The 18054-nt window shown below is 36.3% G+C and overlaps 1 protein-coding gene across 1 annotated transcript in view; it reads right to left on the reverse strand.

The window, feature by feature from the left end:
• The window catches only part of LOC126092703 (dynein beta chain, ciliary-like), an 863310-nt gene that overhangs the window by 441687 nt on the left and 403569 nt on the right, over positions 1-18054 (reverse strand). The window contains 2 exon segments of the mRNA XM_049908426.1: positions 15581-15704; positions 15883-16048. Coding sequence (XP_049764383.1) covers positions 15581-15704; positions 15883-16048 — 290 coding nt within the window.

An 18054-nucleotide genomic window follows, 5' to 3' on the forward strand; every position in this document is an offset into this window, starting at 1 on the left:
TTGATGTAAACTTGCAATTTGTAATTCTAGTGATTTACATTATCTCTGCATTTATTTCTATGGTTCAGTGTTGCAATGTTTTAGTTTAGTCTTTGTATCGATTGTCTTGTGACAGAGTGTTCCAGAGATCTGAAAATCTGAATGTCATGTCCTGATATACGTATAAATTATGATTTGTGTAGTAGATATTTTTCTTATGTTTTCTGTAAAATGTCATGTATAAAATACTTCTATACTTCTGTATTCTATCTTTTAGCATCATTTTGTACACTCTTTGGCAAAACCTTATAGTCTGTCACATAATACTGTAAAGACATTGTTTCCAAATTTTGTGAGGGTTATATTGTAAAGAGACACCCTCTTCTAGTGTTACCTTTCCTCAGCAGTAGACGATACCAAAAATAATTAAAATTTTGTAAACAGGTTAATATCTCAACTGTTTTATCTAAAAGAATTACACATGATTTTGTGCAGGATATATTATATTTTGGGCTAAAATGTGTAAAAAGAAATTACTTTATTTTTGTTGTTAGAATCGATATTCGCTAGCTCTGTATATACTGTTAAAAATAACTTTTTTTTTAAACATTTCCTGTTAGATAAGTCACTGTTATTAGTAATTGATAAAAAGTCATTGATTAAACATAAAACATAAACTCCTTCTGATATTCCCCAAGCAAGAACTTACAGTAATGGGTCACCCTCCTCTAACATTATTTTTTTTTTTTACATAGATATAACCTATACCATGTATACTATCGATTCATGTATAGGTGAACATTATACCGGCTGTCTAACTCAATGAACTTCATATGATTTTGTGTACGATGTATTATATTTCATCCTAAAATGTATAAAAGGAAATTAATTTGTTAGTACTCTAAACAGAAAGTTAAAATTAATCTTCTCTTAAATGTAATTGTAATTATCAAATTTCTGGCATACTTAAAATTCATATTATTAATTGCACAATCTAACACTAACTATGAAATTTATTTCTGGACTAATTTACAAAATATTGACATATTTTAGTGAGTATTCTTCTTGGTCAAGGAAGTTGGTAACCTCAATTACTTTGTAAACTCTTTCGAACATTGTGAGTATCGCAGAATGTTAGGAGTAGTGGACATGTCTCTGATGGAATCAGACATGAGTTTGATTGTGTCTGTAATAATGTAATTCATGGTGTGACAGAAGAGAAAATTGTAAAGTCAGTGTGATTTAGAAGAATGGGATAAAATAAAAAGATATTCATAGCAACAGGCAAATTTTCATCAGTTATTCAGTTCAACAAGAACCCATAAAATCAAAATTTCAGCCACAAGAATGTACCCCTAGACACAAGACTTGGAGCCAACAACAAGAAGAGAGAATGTAGATAAGTAAAAAGTTTTCCTTTTGTAAATCTTACGCCTCTCAAAGCTTTTGGAAATAATGAAGACACTAAGAGCATTCTAAAAGTGAAGTGTAGGAGGGTAAAGTCTTGTGTGGGCATCAGCCACGATCTGTTGACTGACAATGAAGTTTTGCCTGCTGCAGAAGAAGAAAGGACAATTATTTGTGTCTGAGGTTTTTATGTAAATGAACTTCAATCACTCAATGAAAAAAGACCCTAGACCTGCCCAACAAAATCATATCAACAGTGATAAGATAAAATCAATAATGACGGACCAGATCAACTGAAAGAGGACTTTACAACTACGATGAAGGACATCAGAAAAGATAAGTACAAATCATTTGTGGAATTAATTTTTCTTGGTGGACTCACGTGACTTCTAGGAAAATGAATAGAGACAAAGGCAGTGGTGATGAAGTGAAAGCTTTATGACGTAGCCTAGACATGTTTGAACCAAGTGAAAGTGTAGTCAGCAAAGAAACAGTGAAAATTGATATTTTGCAGCTGATTTTAGTAAACTTAGAGGAGATGAAGATGGACAACAATAGCAAATTTAGTGCAGTCAATGATGAGTTAATGGAAATTCAAACTGAAAACAATAGTAAAATGGACAGGGTACAACACCAAATGGACCAACTTAGTAATCAGGTTTCGGAACTACAAAATGGGTTGTCAGATGGATTAAAAAGTGTGAATGAAAAAGTCAATGTATTAGAAAATAAATTTATTGTTTTGGAAAATGAGTTAATTGCATATCAGGAGAAGAATGTCAATGATGTTAGAATTAACAGAAGGTTGTAGAGAAAAAAGTGGAACATAACTTCAGTACTTTAGATCAAAAAATTTTAAATGTTGAAAATAGTATGCCAAATAATGTAAATGTTCTAGATCAAAAAAATTCAGTAGTTCAGGAAAATTGCATTCACAACAACCTGTAACCAAACAATGGTATTGCATGGTGCAACATTCCACTCAAAAGTTTTCCATGAGACAATTTACATCCAGTGGATTTTCTACACCACTGTAGAGATAGTTTTGTATCAGGCATGAGTGATGACCAAAAGATTAAATTTGTTAAAACATGTCTTGAAGGTGAAGCTTTGTCTTAGGAAAATCTAAATTTAAGTCAGTGGGAAACATACCAAAATGCTGAAAAAAGTTTATTAAATAAATTTTGGTCAGAAGCTGAACAAGGGAATATTAAAAGTGAATTTCTGAATGGTCCAAATTATAGGAATAGGGACGGTACACTGAAAAAGTTTTGTAAGAATCAATTTAAGAAATTACCACAGCCTGACAGGCCATTTATGAAATGGCATTGATTGATGCACTAAAAAGGAGATTACCAAAGAGTTTGCATTGGGATTTAGTACATGGACTTGACAATTGCCTTGAACAATTTTTATGATATGTTGACAGGCTGGATAGGGCAATAGAGTAGCATGTACCATAATAATCAAAATGATAGAGATCACAATGGTAACAACTACAGAAACTGAGATAGTGGTAACTTCTATCAGGGTCAAAATGGTAATAGAGAGAGAAACTTTGAACATCAGGGGAATAGTAATAATGGGGATAACCATAGTCAATTTAATAGAAGAAACAATCATAGAGGTGGCCATTTGGAAAATGGCGGTCTGCTTCAATTGAGGTCCATAGTTTTGGGCAAGGAAATACAAGTACACGATCCCCAATTTACACTTATAATTAGACAATAATAACAGTATTAATAATGTGGCACAGGTATCTGAAGTTGAACAGAAGGAATGTCAGTTTTCTCATTTATGTTTTGATCACAAGTTTTGGAATACTATGTTTAATTATAATAATGTAGACACTAATAACAAACCAGAATGTGAGAGTAATGAGAATTTTGATGTAGTGTACTTTTGATTTCTTCTCATGGTCATAAAACAGTGTCATTGATATATGTAAAACAGGTGGTGACTGTATTGGATCTGAATTAGGTGGTATTTTTGATGTAGATGTGAATGAGAGCTGTGAAATGACTGAGACTGGTAAGTCTGAGATTGTTAAGTCTGAGACTGGTAGCTCATTACAAATGAATGTAGGTGGGGTGTGTGACTTTAATGGAGATGAGATTTCAGTTGTTAATGATGTTATTGATGAATTAATTTTGGAAAAATACAATGATAATAAGGATGATGAGTATCATGTATTTGTGGTGTTTAAGAATAATGAAGTTTCAGAGTTATTTGTGAATACAGGTAAGGTAAGTGATGTTTGTGCTGATGTAAGCGAGAGTCATGGAATACCAGTCCACGCAAAACAGTTTTTCATTAATGTTATGCAGAGTAATGATTCAAACAGTAAAGGTGAGTTATCTGTAGGCCTAAAGAATAAAGGTGAAAATTTTTTGAAGTTTGTTTGGGACCAGATTGATGATAACATAGCTAAATGTGCATTCTGGAATAAGTTAGCTGCGGTTAGTCAAAATTGTATCCAAATTGGTGGAATGAAGTGAAAGAAGATCTAAGTAGGAAATGTAGTTCTAACAGTAATCTATTTTGTGTTTCTTCTGTAATAAGTGATGTTATTTGTGCTATGGAATCCATTCATTGTGTTCAATCTCTACATGACAACACAAGTAACTGTGATACCAGTAAAGTTGCTAAAACCCTGCAAAAACAGTGTGGATGTAGCATTTGACGAAACTGAAAAAGATCTTTTACATCTACATCTACATCTACATACATACTCCGCAATCCACCATACGGTGCGTGGCAGAGGGTACCTCATATCACAACTAGCATCTTCTCTCCCTGTTCCACTCCCAAACACAACGAGGGAAAAAGGACTGCCTATATGCCTCTGTACGAGCCCTAATCCCTCTTATCTTGTCTTTGTGGTCTTTCCGCGAAATGTAAGTTGGCGGCAGTAAAATTGTATTGCAGTCAGCCTCAAATGCTGGTTCTCTAAATTTCCTCAATAGCAATTCACGAAAAGAATGGCTCCTTTCCTCCAGAGTGGTGGAGCAAATACAACTGCAAAATCATGGAAAATTTTGCTACAGGAAAATCAAGAAAATTCTGCAGGTGATGAAAATCTACAGCAGCAGACCGAACCAGAAAATACTACCCTGCTTTCATTGTTATGAAAAGTTCCAGGATGTGCTGACACCACAGAAGATGACATAAATGAATGGATTGTCCAAGATGAATAACTTGAAGTGACAGATGAAGAAATAGTCAACATGATAAACGAAAAAGAAGAAGACAAAGAAGCAGATGTAGTGGAGGAAAGTGTGCCCAAGATTTCTCACAACGAAGGACACAAGGCCTTAGAAACTGCTTTAAAATATGTAGAGCAACTGGAGGAAACATTGTCTACCGAGGTTTTACTTCTTAAGAGACTAAGTGATTCAGCGGCAAAAAAACGGCAAACAGCAGGCAAACAAAAGACAATTACTAACTTCTTCACACAGTAAATATCTATTCAGTCTAATTTGATCAGTATTGTATTAAATGTTGAACTCATTGGCCTACTGTAGTTTAATTTTTGTGTTTATTTGTTTTATTTTCCATGTTATCCAACCTTCCTGCTTATCCGACCTTGCCACGGCCGGTTCAGGTTGGATAATCGAGACTCTACTGTATCTTTCTGCTTGTTTTAGTTGTCCTTTGTACTTTTGTAATTATTGTTGCTGTAAATGCTTTTACTATGCTCGGTACCCATCTTTGCATGTTATGTGGAATCTCACTACTCTAGTTGTTGAAAACATTAAGACATCTGGGTATAACTTGCATGGTACTAAAGGGAGCCATAGAGAATGAAATTTGAAGGAGAAGACATCTGCTTCTGACTACTACTCTCCCTGCTAAATGATGCCTAATACTAAGTCATGTTGTACAGGTTAAAATTAAGTTTCAGACAGGCAGATTTTTGACATCCTTAAACTAGGATGCGCTAATAGTACCCATGGACTAGGGAGCACTCCAGTTTGCTCAATGCAACAGTCCATGTACAATGACAGCTACTGTTAGTCACAGAAGCCCTAAGCCTCAACTGGAGGAGATATTTCTATTTATGTCCATTTGCAGTGCCTCATATGTCAATTCTCTAATAAAGTACAACATTAGCATCGTACATGCCTTCATGTAGTGCATTACAATGAGATAGGAGGGAAAGAATGCAGAAAGTTGGTTGCCAGACTAAGGAATGACATTAACAGGATAAGTAAGCTTAAAAAATTCTTAATATAGGAGCACAGAAATATGCACCATTAGTTCAGGTATTGTGATGCATTTATAATCTTCAGGTGAATGAGTGTGAAGAAAACACAAGTGAGGCTGCAGTTTGAGCAAGCTAAAAAGTCACTCACATTATAGCAACAAGTGTCATATTTAGTGGGACCTATCATAAAATCGTGTATGGTAGCAATTGCAGAATGTTTGTGTTCAAGAGATCTGCAAGAAACTGAAGGTGTTTGCCTTTCAATGCAAACAGTGTCATGTCAAGTCCTGGACATTGCAACAGATTTAGAGACAAAACTCAGGAAAAAACGCCAGAGTGCTGTTGCATTTTTGTTCATACTTGAAGAGAGCACTAATAGATCTGACTATGCTCATCTTTCAGTATTCACTTGCAGTACTGATATGGATTGAAAGTAAAGAGGAACTATTTGTTGACATAATCAGCAATTTTTTACACATAAGAAAATTTATTCCTTTACTGGTTTCAGGCACCTCTTGCTGTTCTTCAGAAGGGAATCAAACAACAAGAGCAGACATCATTCCAGAACTGGATCTACTTGGCTAATAAGATGTATAATTTGCACTTGGTCTCAGGGTGGAGGCAGAAGAACAATAAAATAATAAGACAAAACTTATGCAGCTGCAGTTGCTACAAGGAATGAATGAAACTGTGCATTACCTACATATCAAGTAATATGTAAACACCTAATTATAAATGAAAAAAATTAATACAAATGACATGTGTTGCTGTGGATCAGAAATTTGGGAACTAATCTCCAAAACAGCTGTAGTAAAGCCAACAGCGTGCTAACAGGGAACCTGTCAGTGAAAACAAAGTGCCAAGTACACCATGGCAATGGAAGCTAACTGGAGCAAATGGAGAGACAATTCTCAGTCAGTAACTAACATTAAGTGTCATAAATTAACTACAGAGGAAAGGAAGTGTGGGCATGATTCTATACTTCCACTGTAGTATAACAAATAGTACTGGAATATATGAGGGTCACTCCAAAAGAAATGCACACTATTTTTGTAAAAATGCAGTTTTCATTCTGCATGTGTGAAAGTTTTACAGTGTGTAGATACATCCTTCCCGTTTGTTTTCAAACTTAGTTCAACCTGTTCCTGTGAGTGGGGCTGTCACAGCATGTCTTCAAGATGGCTGCTACACTTGATGTTCGTCAGAAGCAACGTGCTGTCATTGAATTCCTGTGCTGTGGAAACGAGACAGTGGTGAACATCCACAAGAGGTTGAAAAAGGTGTATGGAGATGCTGCTGTCGATTGTTGTACAGTTAGTCACTGGGCAAGCAGGTTACGTGATGAAAGCGGGTATGGCAATATTGAGGGTTGTCCTCGCAGTGGCAGGCCTTATACTGCACATACTCCAGACAGTGTGCAGAGAGTTAATGAATTGGTGACTGCTGACAGATGCATCACAGTGAACGAATTGTCACACTACATTGGGATAGGGGAAGGAAGTCTTTGCAGAATACTGAAAGTGTTGGCGTTAAAAAAGGTTTGTGCCAAGTGGGTTCCCAGGATGTTGACAGTGGCTCACAAAGAAACAAGAAAAACGGTATGCAGCAAACTTTTGGAACAGTATGAGAATGATGGAGATGAATTTCTTGGAAGAATTGTGACAGGTGATGAAACATGGCTCCATCATTTTTAACCAGAGATGAAGAGGCAATCAATGGAGTGGCATCATGCAAATTCACCCAAGAAAAAAAAATTCAAAACCACACCTTCTGCTGGAAAAGTTATGGCTAAGGTGTTTTTCGATTCTGAAGGACTCTTGCTTGTGGACATCATGCCAAGTGGAACCACCATAAATTCTGATGCATATGTGATGACACTGAAGAAATTTCAAGCTCGACTCAGTCGTGTTTGAACACATCAGCAAAAGCAGGATGTTTTGCTGTTGCACGACAATGCACAGCCACATGTCAGTCAAAAAACCATGGAAGCGATTACAAAACTTGGATGGACAACACAAATACCCGCCTTACAGTCCTGACCTGGCTCCATGTGACTATCATCTCTTTCGGAAACTGAAAGACTCTCTTTGTGGAACAAGGTTTAAAGATGATGACCCCCCTTGTGCATGCTGCCAAACAGTGGCTCCAACAGGTTAGTCCAGAATTTTACTGTGCGGGTATGCAGGTGCTGGTTGCAAGATGGCGTAAGGCAGTTGAGAGTGATGGAAATTATGTGGAGAAATGAAAATATTGTTCCTAAAGGATGTATCTACACACTGTAAAACTTTCTAACATGTAGAATAAAAGTTGGATTTTTAAAAAAAAGTGTGAATTTCTTTTGGAGTGACCCTCATATAAAGGGCAAAAAAATTGTAACTAGTGGCATTTATTGCAACTATATGATACCATAAGATTTAGAACCCATTGCTGAACTGGTACAGAGAGGTCAATAGTGTGTTCTGGAAGGAAATATGGTCACAGAAATGGTGCACAAGTTGCACCAAGGGGTAAGAAGCAATAACTGGAGTAAACAGAGAAAGAACTTCTAGTCGTTAGCGAAAATGAAGGGTCAAAAATAACTATAAGGAAAAGGAAATGTGGCCAGTAGTGTGTACTTCTATTACAATGAAATAGCAAGTTCATAAATTTATAAAAAGTCCTAAACATACTTGTTGTTGTGGTCTTCAGTCCTGAGCCTGGTTTGATGCAGGTCTCCATGCTACTCTATCCTGTGCAAGCTTCTTCATCTCCCAGTACTTACTGCAACCTACATCCTTCTGAATCTGCTTAGTGTATTCATCTCTTGGTCTCCCTCTACGATTTTTACCCTCCACGCTGCCCTCCAATACTAAACTGGTGATCCCTCGATGTCTCAGAACATGTCCTACCAACCGATCCCTTCTTCTAGTCAAGTTGTGCCACAAGCTCCTCTTCTCCCCAATTCTATTCAATACCTCCTCATTAGCTATGTGATCTACCCATCTAATCTTCAGCATTCTTCTGTAGCACCACATTTCGAAAGCTTCTATTCTCTTCTTGTCTAAACTATTTATCACCCACGTTTCACTTCCATACATGACTACACTCCATACAAATACTTCCAGAAATGACTTCCTGACATTTAAATCTATACTCGATGTTAACAAATTTCTCTTCTTCAGAAACGCTTTCCTTGCCATTGCCAGTCTACATTTTATATCCTCTCTACTTCGACCACCATCAGTTATTTTGCTCCCCAAATAGCAAAACTCCTTTACTACTTTAAGTGTCTCATTTCCTAACCTAATTCCCTCAGCATCACCCGACTTAATTTGACTACATTCCATTATCCTTGTTTTGCTTTTGTTGATGTTCATCTTATACCCTCCTTTCAAGACACTGTCCATTCTGTTCAACTGCTCTTCCAAGTCCTTTGCTGTCTCTGACAGAATTACAATGTCATCGGTGAACCTCAAAGTTTTTATTTCTTCTCCATGGATTTTAATTCCTATTCTGAACTTTTCTTATGTTTCCTTTACTGCTTGCTCAATATACAGATTGAATAACATTGGGGATAGGCTACAACCCTGTCTCACTCCCTTCCCAACCACTGCTTCCCTTTCATACCCCTCGACCATTATAACTGCCATCTGCTTTCTGTACAAATTGTAAATAGCCTTTTGCTCCCTGTATACTTAATGAAATAAATATAACTAGTGACATTCATATTAGTTCTATGAAATAAGTATAACAGGTTTGACTACCTGACACTGAATGAATATAGTTCTCGTCAACTGTAAACTCTACTTGTAACTATGAAGTACAGCACTATAACTTTTAGAATAGAATGCCAATAGATGACAGTTTATATACAGCTAACCACCTATATAATAATTAATTACTACATGTGGGTTGTAGATGGCTTAGTATCTGTAATAATATGGTAATCTAAGTGGCTAACCACTTAGAACTAAAAATGCCTCACTACTTATAACTGTAAATAACTAACAACTTGTAACTACAGACGATCCACTAACTAAAAATGCTCTGTAAAATAAATAATAACTAACTACATGTCAAATATATACCAAACAATAAATGACTAATTGCAGCCATGAACAGCTGTTTAAGTGGTCTGTATATGATACCATAAGATTTAGAACACAACAGTATATGACCAAGCAGTAGTGTGTAAAGTACTACTAATGATTTACTAGCTGTAAATAGCAAATTAGTGACCATCTGAGTAAGTTGTAGTGGTGACTGTAACCTAACAAATGACAATGTTCTATCTTTTATGCCTTATGACAACTGCAATTACTTACGTTTTTGTTTCATTATTTGATCATGCTTTTCCCCGCACCCTGAGACCAACTGCAAGACGTGCATGTCATTAGCTGATTACCCTCAGTTCTGATATGAAGTCTGCTCTTGTTTGGTTCCCTTATACTATTTTTTTTACAGGCACTATGATTCACATGTAAGCATTTTTGCTCTTTTTCCATTAATGGATTTATTATTGCATCACATATTGTTCTTGTATCTTTAGGACCACAGCAATATGCTGCGTACACCTACTTATTTGACGCTTGCTAATAATGTGGCAATCATAAGCGTAAATCATTTTTTAATCTTTACATTTTTAAACTTTTCTTTCTTACATTTTGATATTCTTCTGCAACTTGTGCAGCCTTCTGAAGAAGGATATTAGGTGCCTGCAATCGGTAAAGGAATAAAATTTCTGTACACTCTCGTGAAGAAGGGCACTAGCTGCCTAAAACTAGTAAAGGAATACAATGTCCTTTGTGCAACTGGTTGCTGATTGTATCAACAGACAGACAGACAGACAGACTGTTACTGAAAACGGATAAAATAGTAAATGAGGAACTCTTGGATGTGTACTGTTCGATTACACTGCAACAGGACTCTTTTTGTGAATCTGTGGACAACATGAATTTACCATGAGATAAACTCCATTCTGTAGCCTCAGAAGATGCACTATATATGATCTACTGTTGTCAAGGTTTTGCCTCCTGTTTAAAAAAAACAAACTCAAATGCGAATATGGGAAAGATATTTTGACCATTAATTGCTTCATTCATCAAGAGCAATGTGTGCTGACACAGTGGGACCAGCTGATGTAATGAAAGTGGTGGTCAAGAATGTGAATCTTGTATGGCACCACGGTGTAAATCACCACCTATTAAAATTATGCATGAAGGATATGGAAACACAGTATGGGGTCATTCTTTGCCACCGTACAGTTTGTCGCCTTAGTTGGAGAAAAAGTCTTGATGTTTTCTTTGTCATTCTTGAGGAAATATCTCTCTTTCTCAGAACGAAAGGGATGAAATGCATTGTCTAAAAGATTTATAATGCGTGTCAGACCTTGTGTTCCTAGTTGACAGAACTATGCCTCTCAACAATTTAAATGTGTCATTACAGACAAAGAGCCTGCTAATATATGACATGCACAACCAAATCTGAGAATTCTTGGAAAGTTAGATTTGTTTCAGAGGTGAATTAGTAATTGAATTTTAACAGTCTTTAATCATTTGGCTTCTTTAGGAGTATCTGAAGGCCCCTTTGGTGGTTACCAAGCCAAGTTACAGCAGCTTGCCATGTCTTTTTAAACATGATGCTGAGAGTTTGCCATTTTCAAAATGGAAATAAAACTGTTCAGCACCCCTTTCTGTTTCACCCAATAATTTGCCATCATCACTTCAGTTAGAAGCAACAGATCTGCAAAATTTAACTTTTCTTAAAGACAAATTGTGCAACAAGCTGAATTTCTCAATGGGGTACCATTGATTTCAGCAAAAACATTTCCCAAACTACACAAAAATGCCACACAGACCATGTCAATGGTTGAGTATACCTACTCATCTGAGCAACTTTTCTCAGCAATGAAGAGAATAAAAACTAAGGAATGATCTTTTCTTCATGATGTGACAATGCATTAATGCTCTGAACACTTTTACACCTGGTATTTCCGCTATTGTTCTGAAAGCAAAATGTAAAATTCCTGAAGCCCAATAAATGTATTCAATTTCTTCTGAAACAGTTGGTTCTTATCACTTTATTATTTCCTAGTTTCCCAGTGTAGTGTGATGCTATATCACAGCAGCTAACAGTACAAGTAGAGCTACGTGAAATTCAAAAATGCTATATGTGTGAAATGTTTTGAAAGTGAAAAAAACGGTTACTACAACACTACCTGGGTATAGTGGGTCCTGTTTTCAGTCAATTTCAAATTGCGATAAAGTGTAAAACTGGCATATTTCAGCAAAGTTTATTAAAATTAGTATATTTCTGTGCAACTTATAACTTACGGGCTAGAACATCTGAATATACAGACACTAGACTTGTACTGTTTATAATATACCCATGATTATATGTGAAATAATTACAATTGCAGACAAATACTTGTTACATAATTACATATATGACAGATACAATGTTCTACTAACCTGTCCAATACACACATTTATGCAAATCGAGTTACCACAGAGTAGATAAAACAACATGTGTCACTGAAAAGTGAACACTAAACCAATGATGTTTTATTTGTATCTGGATAGAATAATGAAAAAATAAAAGTGAGGCAAGAAACAAACATCAAATTCAAGATAGATAGTAGAAATTCACAATCGGCAGCTTATAAAACTTTACTAGATGACTTCAAAGAGTATGTCTTCTTGCTTTGCTGCATTTGAAGTATAGTAGAGTAGAATTTTTGAATTTGATGCTTATCAATTTTTTGCTTCACTTCTATTCACTTCATTCCACATCCAGACAAAAATACACCATCCTTGCACTAATCACAGAAAAATTTGTCGGAAAAGTGGCAAACATGCTATGTGGGAACTATAGCTTGGCACGGGCATTCTCCAGACCCCCAGACGTAATCGGTAGTAGTCAGCAACAGTCGTGAGACTTGGTGATGTAATGATTTGCAGATATTCATTGTCAAGTGTACAGAATACTGTTAGCAGATGCTGACTGAGACAGATATAGCCATCAATTCAGTTTGCAGGAGCGATGCAATGCCTATCCGAAAGAAGAAGGGTTTTACATTCACAACAAAAATTCTTCTATGTATCATTTTTGTAATGTGCAACTCAACTGGGAGAAGAAGGAAAATTTAGAAAAATACATTGAAACCGCTAGCCACAAGGCAAAAAATGCATCTGCAGGAACTTTGTATAAAAAGCAGACTTCTACTGGTGAGATGCTAGATAATGCCATAAAAATGAAAATGTGTTTAAAGACAAACATTCCATTGACTAAACTAGATAATATTGAAGCTAGGTCATTTTTTAATAAATATATACCCAGTGCTGGTTGTATACCGAGTTCAGATAGACTTTGTCAAGAATATGTCAGACAGTGCAGTAACAAAATGAATGAAGAAATCAAAGATGCTGTGAAGGAAGTTCCTATTCTGGATAATACCAACAAAATTAGTGACACAAATGGCAGGTATGTAATTGCAGTTTTATTTTCGACAATTACTTGTGCTCAGGCCCTGGTAGCCACCCTAAAAGACTACAGCATTAAATATGAAAATGTTGCGGGATTAACATCAGACTCTGCTGTGTACATGGGATATTGTTTTGACACACTTAAAATATTGACTGGAGGCAATTTAATACATTTCAAATACTGAATGTGGGCAAAATGAACTTAGTTGGTGACATCTTCCTAAAAGAATTAAAGGAGCTAAATTTTACTGCCAGTAAGATGAAAATGGTGTTTCTGCACTCAAGCAAAATGAAAAGTGCATTTCTTCAGTTCTTTCAAGAGAAATTTCCTCACCTGCAGAAAAAGAAACTTTTTCCTGATCCCATAAACATGAAATGGAATCCTTGGTTCCATGCAGTGCAGTACTTGGACACAAACTTACCAGCAATCACAGAATTTTTCAGATAATTGGAACAAAAAAATGCTTCCACTGAGTTCATTCGTGATTATTTAAAAATGAAGCTGCATCAGATCTACTCATCTTACAGTATAAATTTGTGAGTGACATATGTGCTAGCACTGTCAGTTTAATTACAGCACTAAATGGCGTGACTTACCCATTTGCACAATTGTGAAGGGGAGGAACTTGTGAGTAGCAAATTACTATTAAAAAAAGTTGTGAAAGTTTTTTTCAGCAGGCACTATTAATTGTTTTGACATGTTCCAAAATGAGGCACAGAAAGTATCTGCAAAAAATTGTCTCAAATCTGCTGCTATGAAAAGTTCACAAAAGTTATGTAAACACTAAGCGCCAGACCCAGTTAATACTTTTTACAACAACATTGACTAGCTCTTCAACCCTGCAGTTTGTGGTGCATAGCTTAGTTTGAATGAGTCTCCTGTTGTTAACATAGCAAAAAAAAGTTCCACAAGTTGAAAGCATTCCATCAGACCATTTTTGAATAAATACAATGCATTTGGAAGAGCTGCTTTATCTGCAGTTCGGGCACTTGTCAATAGTGTGGATGCAGAGAGATACTTCTCAACATACAATTTAGTTGTTGAGTGACACGAGGAGGTCAATGATGCCAAATACTATTGAAACAACTTCAAAGATGGCATTGAATAGATCAACATTTGTATAAAGGCCTATAATGTGTGTTAATTTGAATGAGAACTAACACTATGGTGTTGTTTACAGAAACAATACCCCATATGTTTTGTTAAGAAAAGAATACTGAATAGTGAAAAAGAAAAAAAAAACTCAAACTTTAAGGTAAGAATTTTGTGTGTATACATTGTTTAGGATCATTTAAATGCATAAAAATACAAAAAAATATAAATACTAAATTTGAAGTTCAAAATTCTAAGTTTTCAACATTTCTCTGTTAATTTCACGTAGCACTAAGTATGATCTTGGCAATCACATAAGGTGCACTCAGCTGATCACAAGGCTTGCCATACTGTGTGCTGACCCACTTGACTATTCACACTGAGTGACAGTGCTCTGCAGAGCAGGAAGTGCAGTAGCTGGAACAGCCTGCTGTAAACATTTTTAACTTATTCATTTTGCATGACAGCAACTCACTTCACCTGAGTAAATGCTTCCAAGACAGGCACAGCAGCTTCTCAAGTTGCAAAATACAATGTAGAAGCTATCATGTAAGAAAGTACTGATTATGAGAGAGTTCTATACTGAAAGCAAAATGCATTTTTGTTGGGACTTTTAGTCCTGGAAGTAGCCAAAGTGGTGTTTCTCAAATTAGCAAGAAGTGACACAAAATCCAAAATCCTGAGCGGATCCCCAAATGCATTATACAGAATAATTATACATTACATACATGCTCTGCAAACCACAGTATAGTAACTCAGTCCAATTGCTTATGGAGTGTGGAAATAATGACAGCTTAAATGCCTCTATGCATGATGTAATCAATATACTAAATTCTTCACAGTCTCTAGGTGAGCTGAAGAAAATGTTTAGTTTCTTCACCAAACACTGGTTCTTGAAACTCTACAATTACATGCTTGTAGGATAACTGGTGCCAAAGAGAGTCTGTCAATTCAAGTTACAATTCCGTGATGTTCTCCCACAAGTGAAACAAACCAGTGACCGTTCGAGTTGCCCTTTTTTGAATACTTTCAATATCCACTGATTTTTCGTATTGGTTCCACATACTTGAGCAATATTCTAAGATGAAATGCACAAGTGATTTGTGAGCAGTCTCCTTTACAAACTGACAAAATTCTCTCAGATCATTCCAATGAATCAAAGTCTGCTAACAGCCATACCTATGACTGAGCCTATGTGATCATTCCATTTCACATCACTACAAAATGTTACATACAGGTATTTGTTTAAATTGATTAATTTAAATTGTGTTTCAATGATGTGTAGTCTTGGGATACTACTTTTCTGCATTTTGTAAAATACACAATTTGACATTTCTGAACATTCAAAATAAACTCTGATTTAAATATATCTGTATATAGGAGACTACGCAGAATTTATAATGCAGAACTTTGTTGTACATTCATACATACCACGAAGGCTTTTCCCAAACTTCTTACATTCTTGATCCATAGCCTCAACATCAATTTCTTTCCATCGAGTTGTTTTCCAGTCTTCAATGTTTGATCGCACAACATTGATATAATCCCATAAACTCTTGAAAATTGGAAAAAAGAAAGGCATCAATATCAAAAAAGAAAGGCATCAATATCAATGTACAAGCACAGGAATTACTTTTAACACTCTAATATGAATAACATATTAAGAAAACTAAAAGATCAGTATTACCATTAAACTAAATTTTCCACTCAGTAATAAGTTTATTAACAAATACCTTCAGCATAGCAAGATCCTTTCGACAAAGCATAATTTGTTTGAATTCTGGCACATTAACTTCAAATAAATCAGCTTGCGATTTTATTTCCTCTAGTTGGGTCTCTAGATTTTTAAGTTCATTATTTGTAGTATTCATCAGGTTGTATTCATCCCGACAAGTATACCTGTAATTTTAATATTTGTAATTTAGCATTAGCTTGCTGTTTTGAACTCTTATCTATAGTACATGCTTCATGATATTATCTACTACTTCATACTGTTCACGGAACAAGAAAACATTATTTAACACCGATAATAAATAGAAACTTATTTTATCAGTGCCTGGATGACAACAACTGCTAATCAGTACTTTTATTTAAATAAAAGAACTTAGTATCTAGTTTTACAGTAAGCAGGGATAAATCCAATTAAATAAACTTAGATCACTACTCACTCTACAGAAAATATTTTGAGCTCAAGACAGGATAAAGGGATAAAGAAATGAAGCTGAAACACACACACACACACACACACACACACACACACACATGCATATTTTATGTGAATAGTGGTCTAAATTGACGTATGTAGTTTTTACCTTGCTTCCAGATTCATATCTCTAAGTCAATACTTATCAACAGCCAGCTCAATGGAAGGACTACATCATACTATTCCACTTATGGCCCATGCCACTTCAAATCCTGAAGCCTGTCAGCAGAGTTAGATCACATCAAGTGTATCTTTAGCCAGAATGCTTACAGCAAGCAACAGACTGTGTGTACTGCATTACCAATCAGTTTTGAATATGAAAGGCTTAGAAACTCTGACAGATGTTTCCAAGTTGGCAGCATTTTTGCCTTTACAAGAAGCATTTCAAACAAATTAGTCACGAAACTTCCTGACAGATTAAAACTGAGCTACCCAAGCACGACTCATGACCTGTCCCCACAGCTCAGTTCTGCCAGTACCTTGTCTCCTACCTTCCAAAATTCACAGAAGCTCTTCTGCGAACCTTGCAGAACTAGCACTCCTGGAAGAAAGGATATAGCGAAGACATGGCTTAGCCACAGCCTGGGGGATGTTTCCAGAATGAGATTTTCACTCTGCAGCAGAGTGTGCGCTGATATGAAACTTCCTGACAGATTAAAACTGTGTGCCAGACTGAAGCTCAAGCTTGGGACCTTTGCCTTTTGTGGGAAAGTGCTCTACCAACTGAGCTACCCAAGCACGACTCGTGACCTGTCCTCAGAGCTTCAATTCTGGCAGTGCCTCGTCTCCTATCTTCCAAACTTCACAGAAGCTCTTCTGCGAACCTTGCAAAACTCACACTCATGGAAGGTTGGATACTGTGGAGACATGGCTTAGCCATAGTCTGGGGTATGTTTCCAGAATGAGATTTTCACTCTGCAGCGGAGTATGTGCTGATACGCAACTACCTGACAGATTAAAACTGTGTGCAGCACCGAGACTTGAACTCGGGACCTTTGCCTTTCGTGGGCAAGTGCTCTACCTACTGAGCTCCCCAAGCACATCTCACGACCTGTCCACACAGCTTCATTTCTGCCAGTGCCTCGTCTCCTACCTTCTCAGAAGAGCTTCTGTGAAGTTTGGAAGATAGGAGACGAGGTACTGGCAGAATTTGTACTGGCAGAATTGAAGCTGAGGGGATGGGACATGAGTCATGCTTAGGTAGCTCAGTTGGTAGAGCACTTGCCGCGAAAGGCAATGGTCCCAAGTTCGAGTCTCACTACTGCACACAGTTTTAATCTGTCAGGAAGTTTCATATCAGCATACACTCCGCCAAAGAGTGAAAATCTCATTCTGGACAATTAGTCATGTTTTGACAAACTATAGTGTGAACCATATATTCCAATGTCTCTTGAAAATCAGAGCCGTCTTCACATCTACGAAAAATGATATAGGTCTCAGTAAGGTCAATGTCTACTGGATGCCTTGCAGTTTTGGCTTGACATAAATAGCTTAATCATGCTCGCTGAAGATATTTGCATCAATCTCAACCATCACTGGACCAACAATGGTCATTCTCCATAAAGAACACCAGTACAAACTATTTCTACCTAATGGGACAATGGATTGTCAGTTTTGCTTAAACTAGCATGTAGCCTTAAAAACTAGGATAGAGTGTGTTGTTTGAATTCTTAATTAGGTCCTGCTCTATTACTGGAGAAAC

The sequence above is a fragment of the Schistocerca cancellata genome, chromosome 7 (genome assembly GCF_023864275.1).
Source record: "Schistocerca cancellata isolate TAMUIC-IGC-003103 chromosome 7, iqSchCanc2.1, whole genome shotgun sequence".
NCBI classification, from domain to species: domain Eukaryota; kingdom Metazoa; phylum Arthropoda; class Insecta; order Orthoptera; family Acrididae; genus Schistocerca; species Schistocerca cancellata.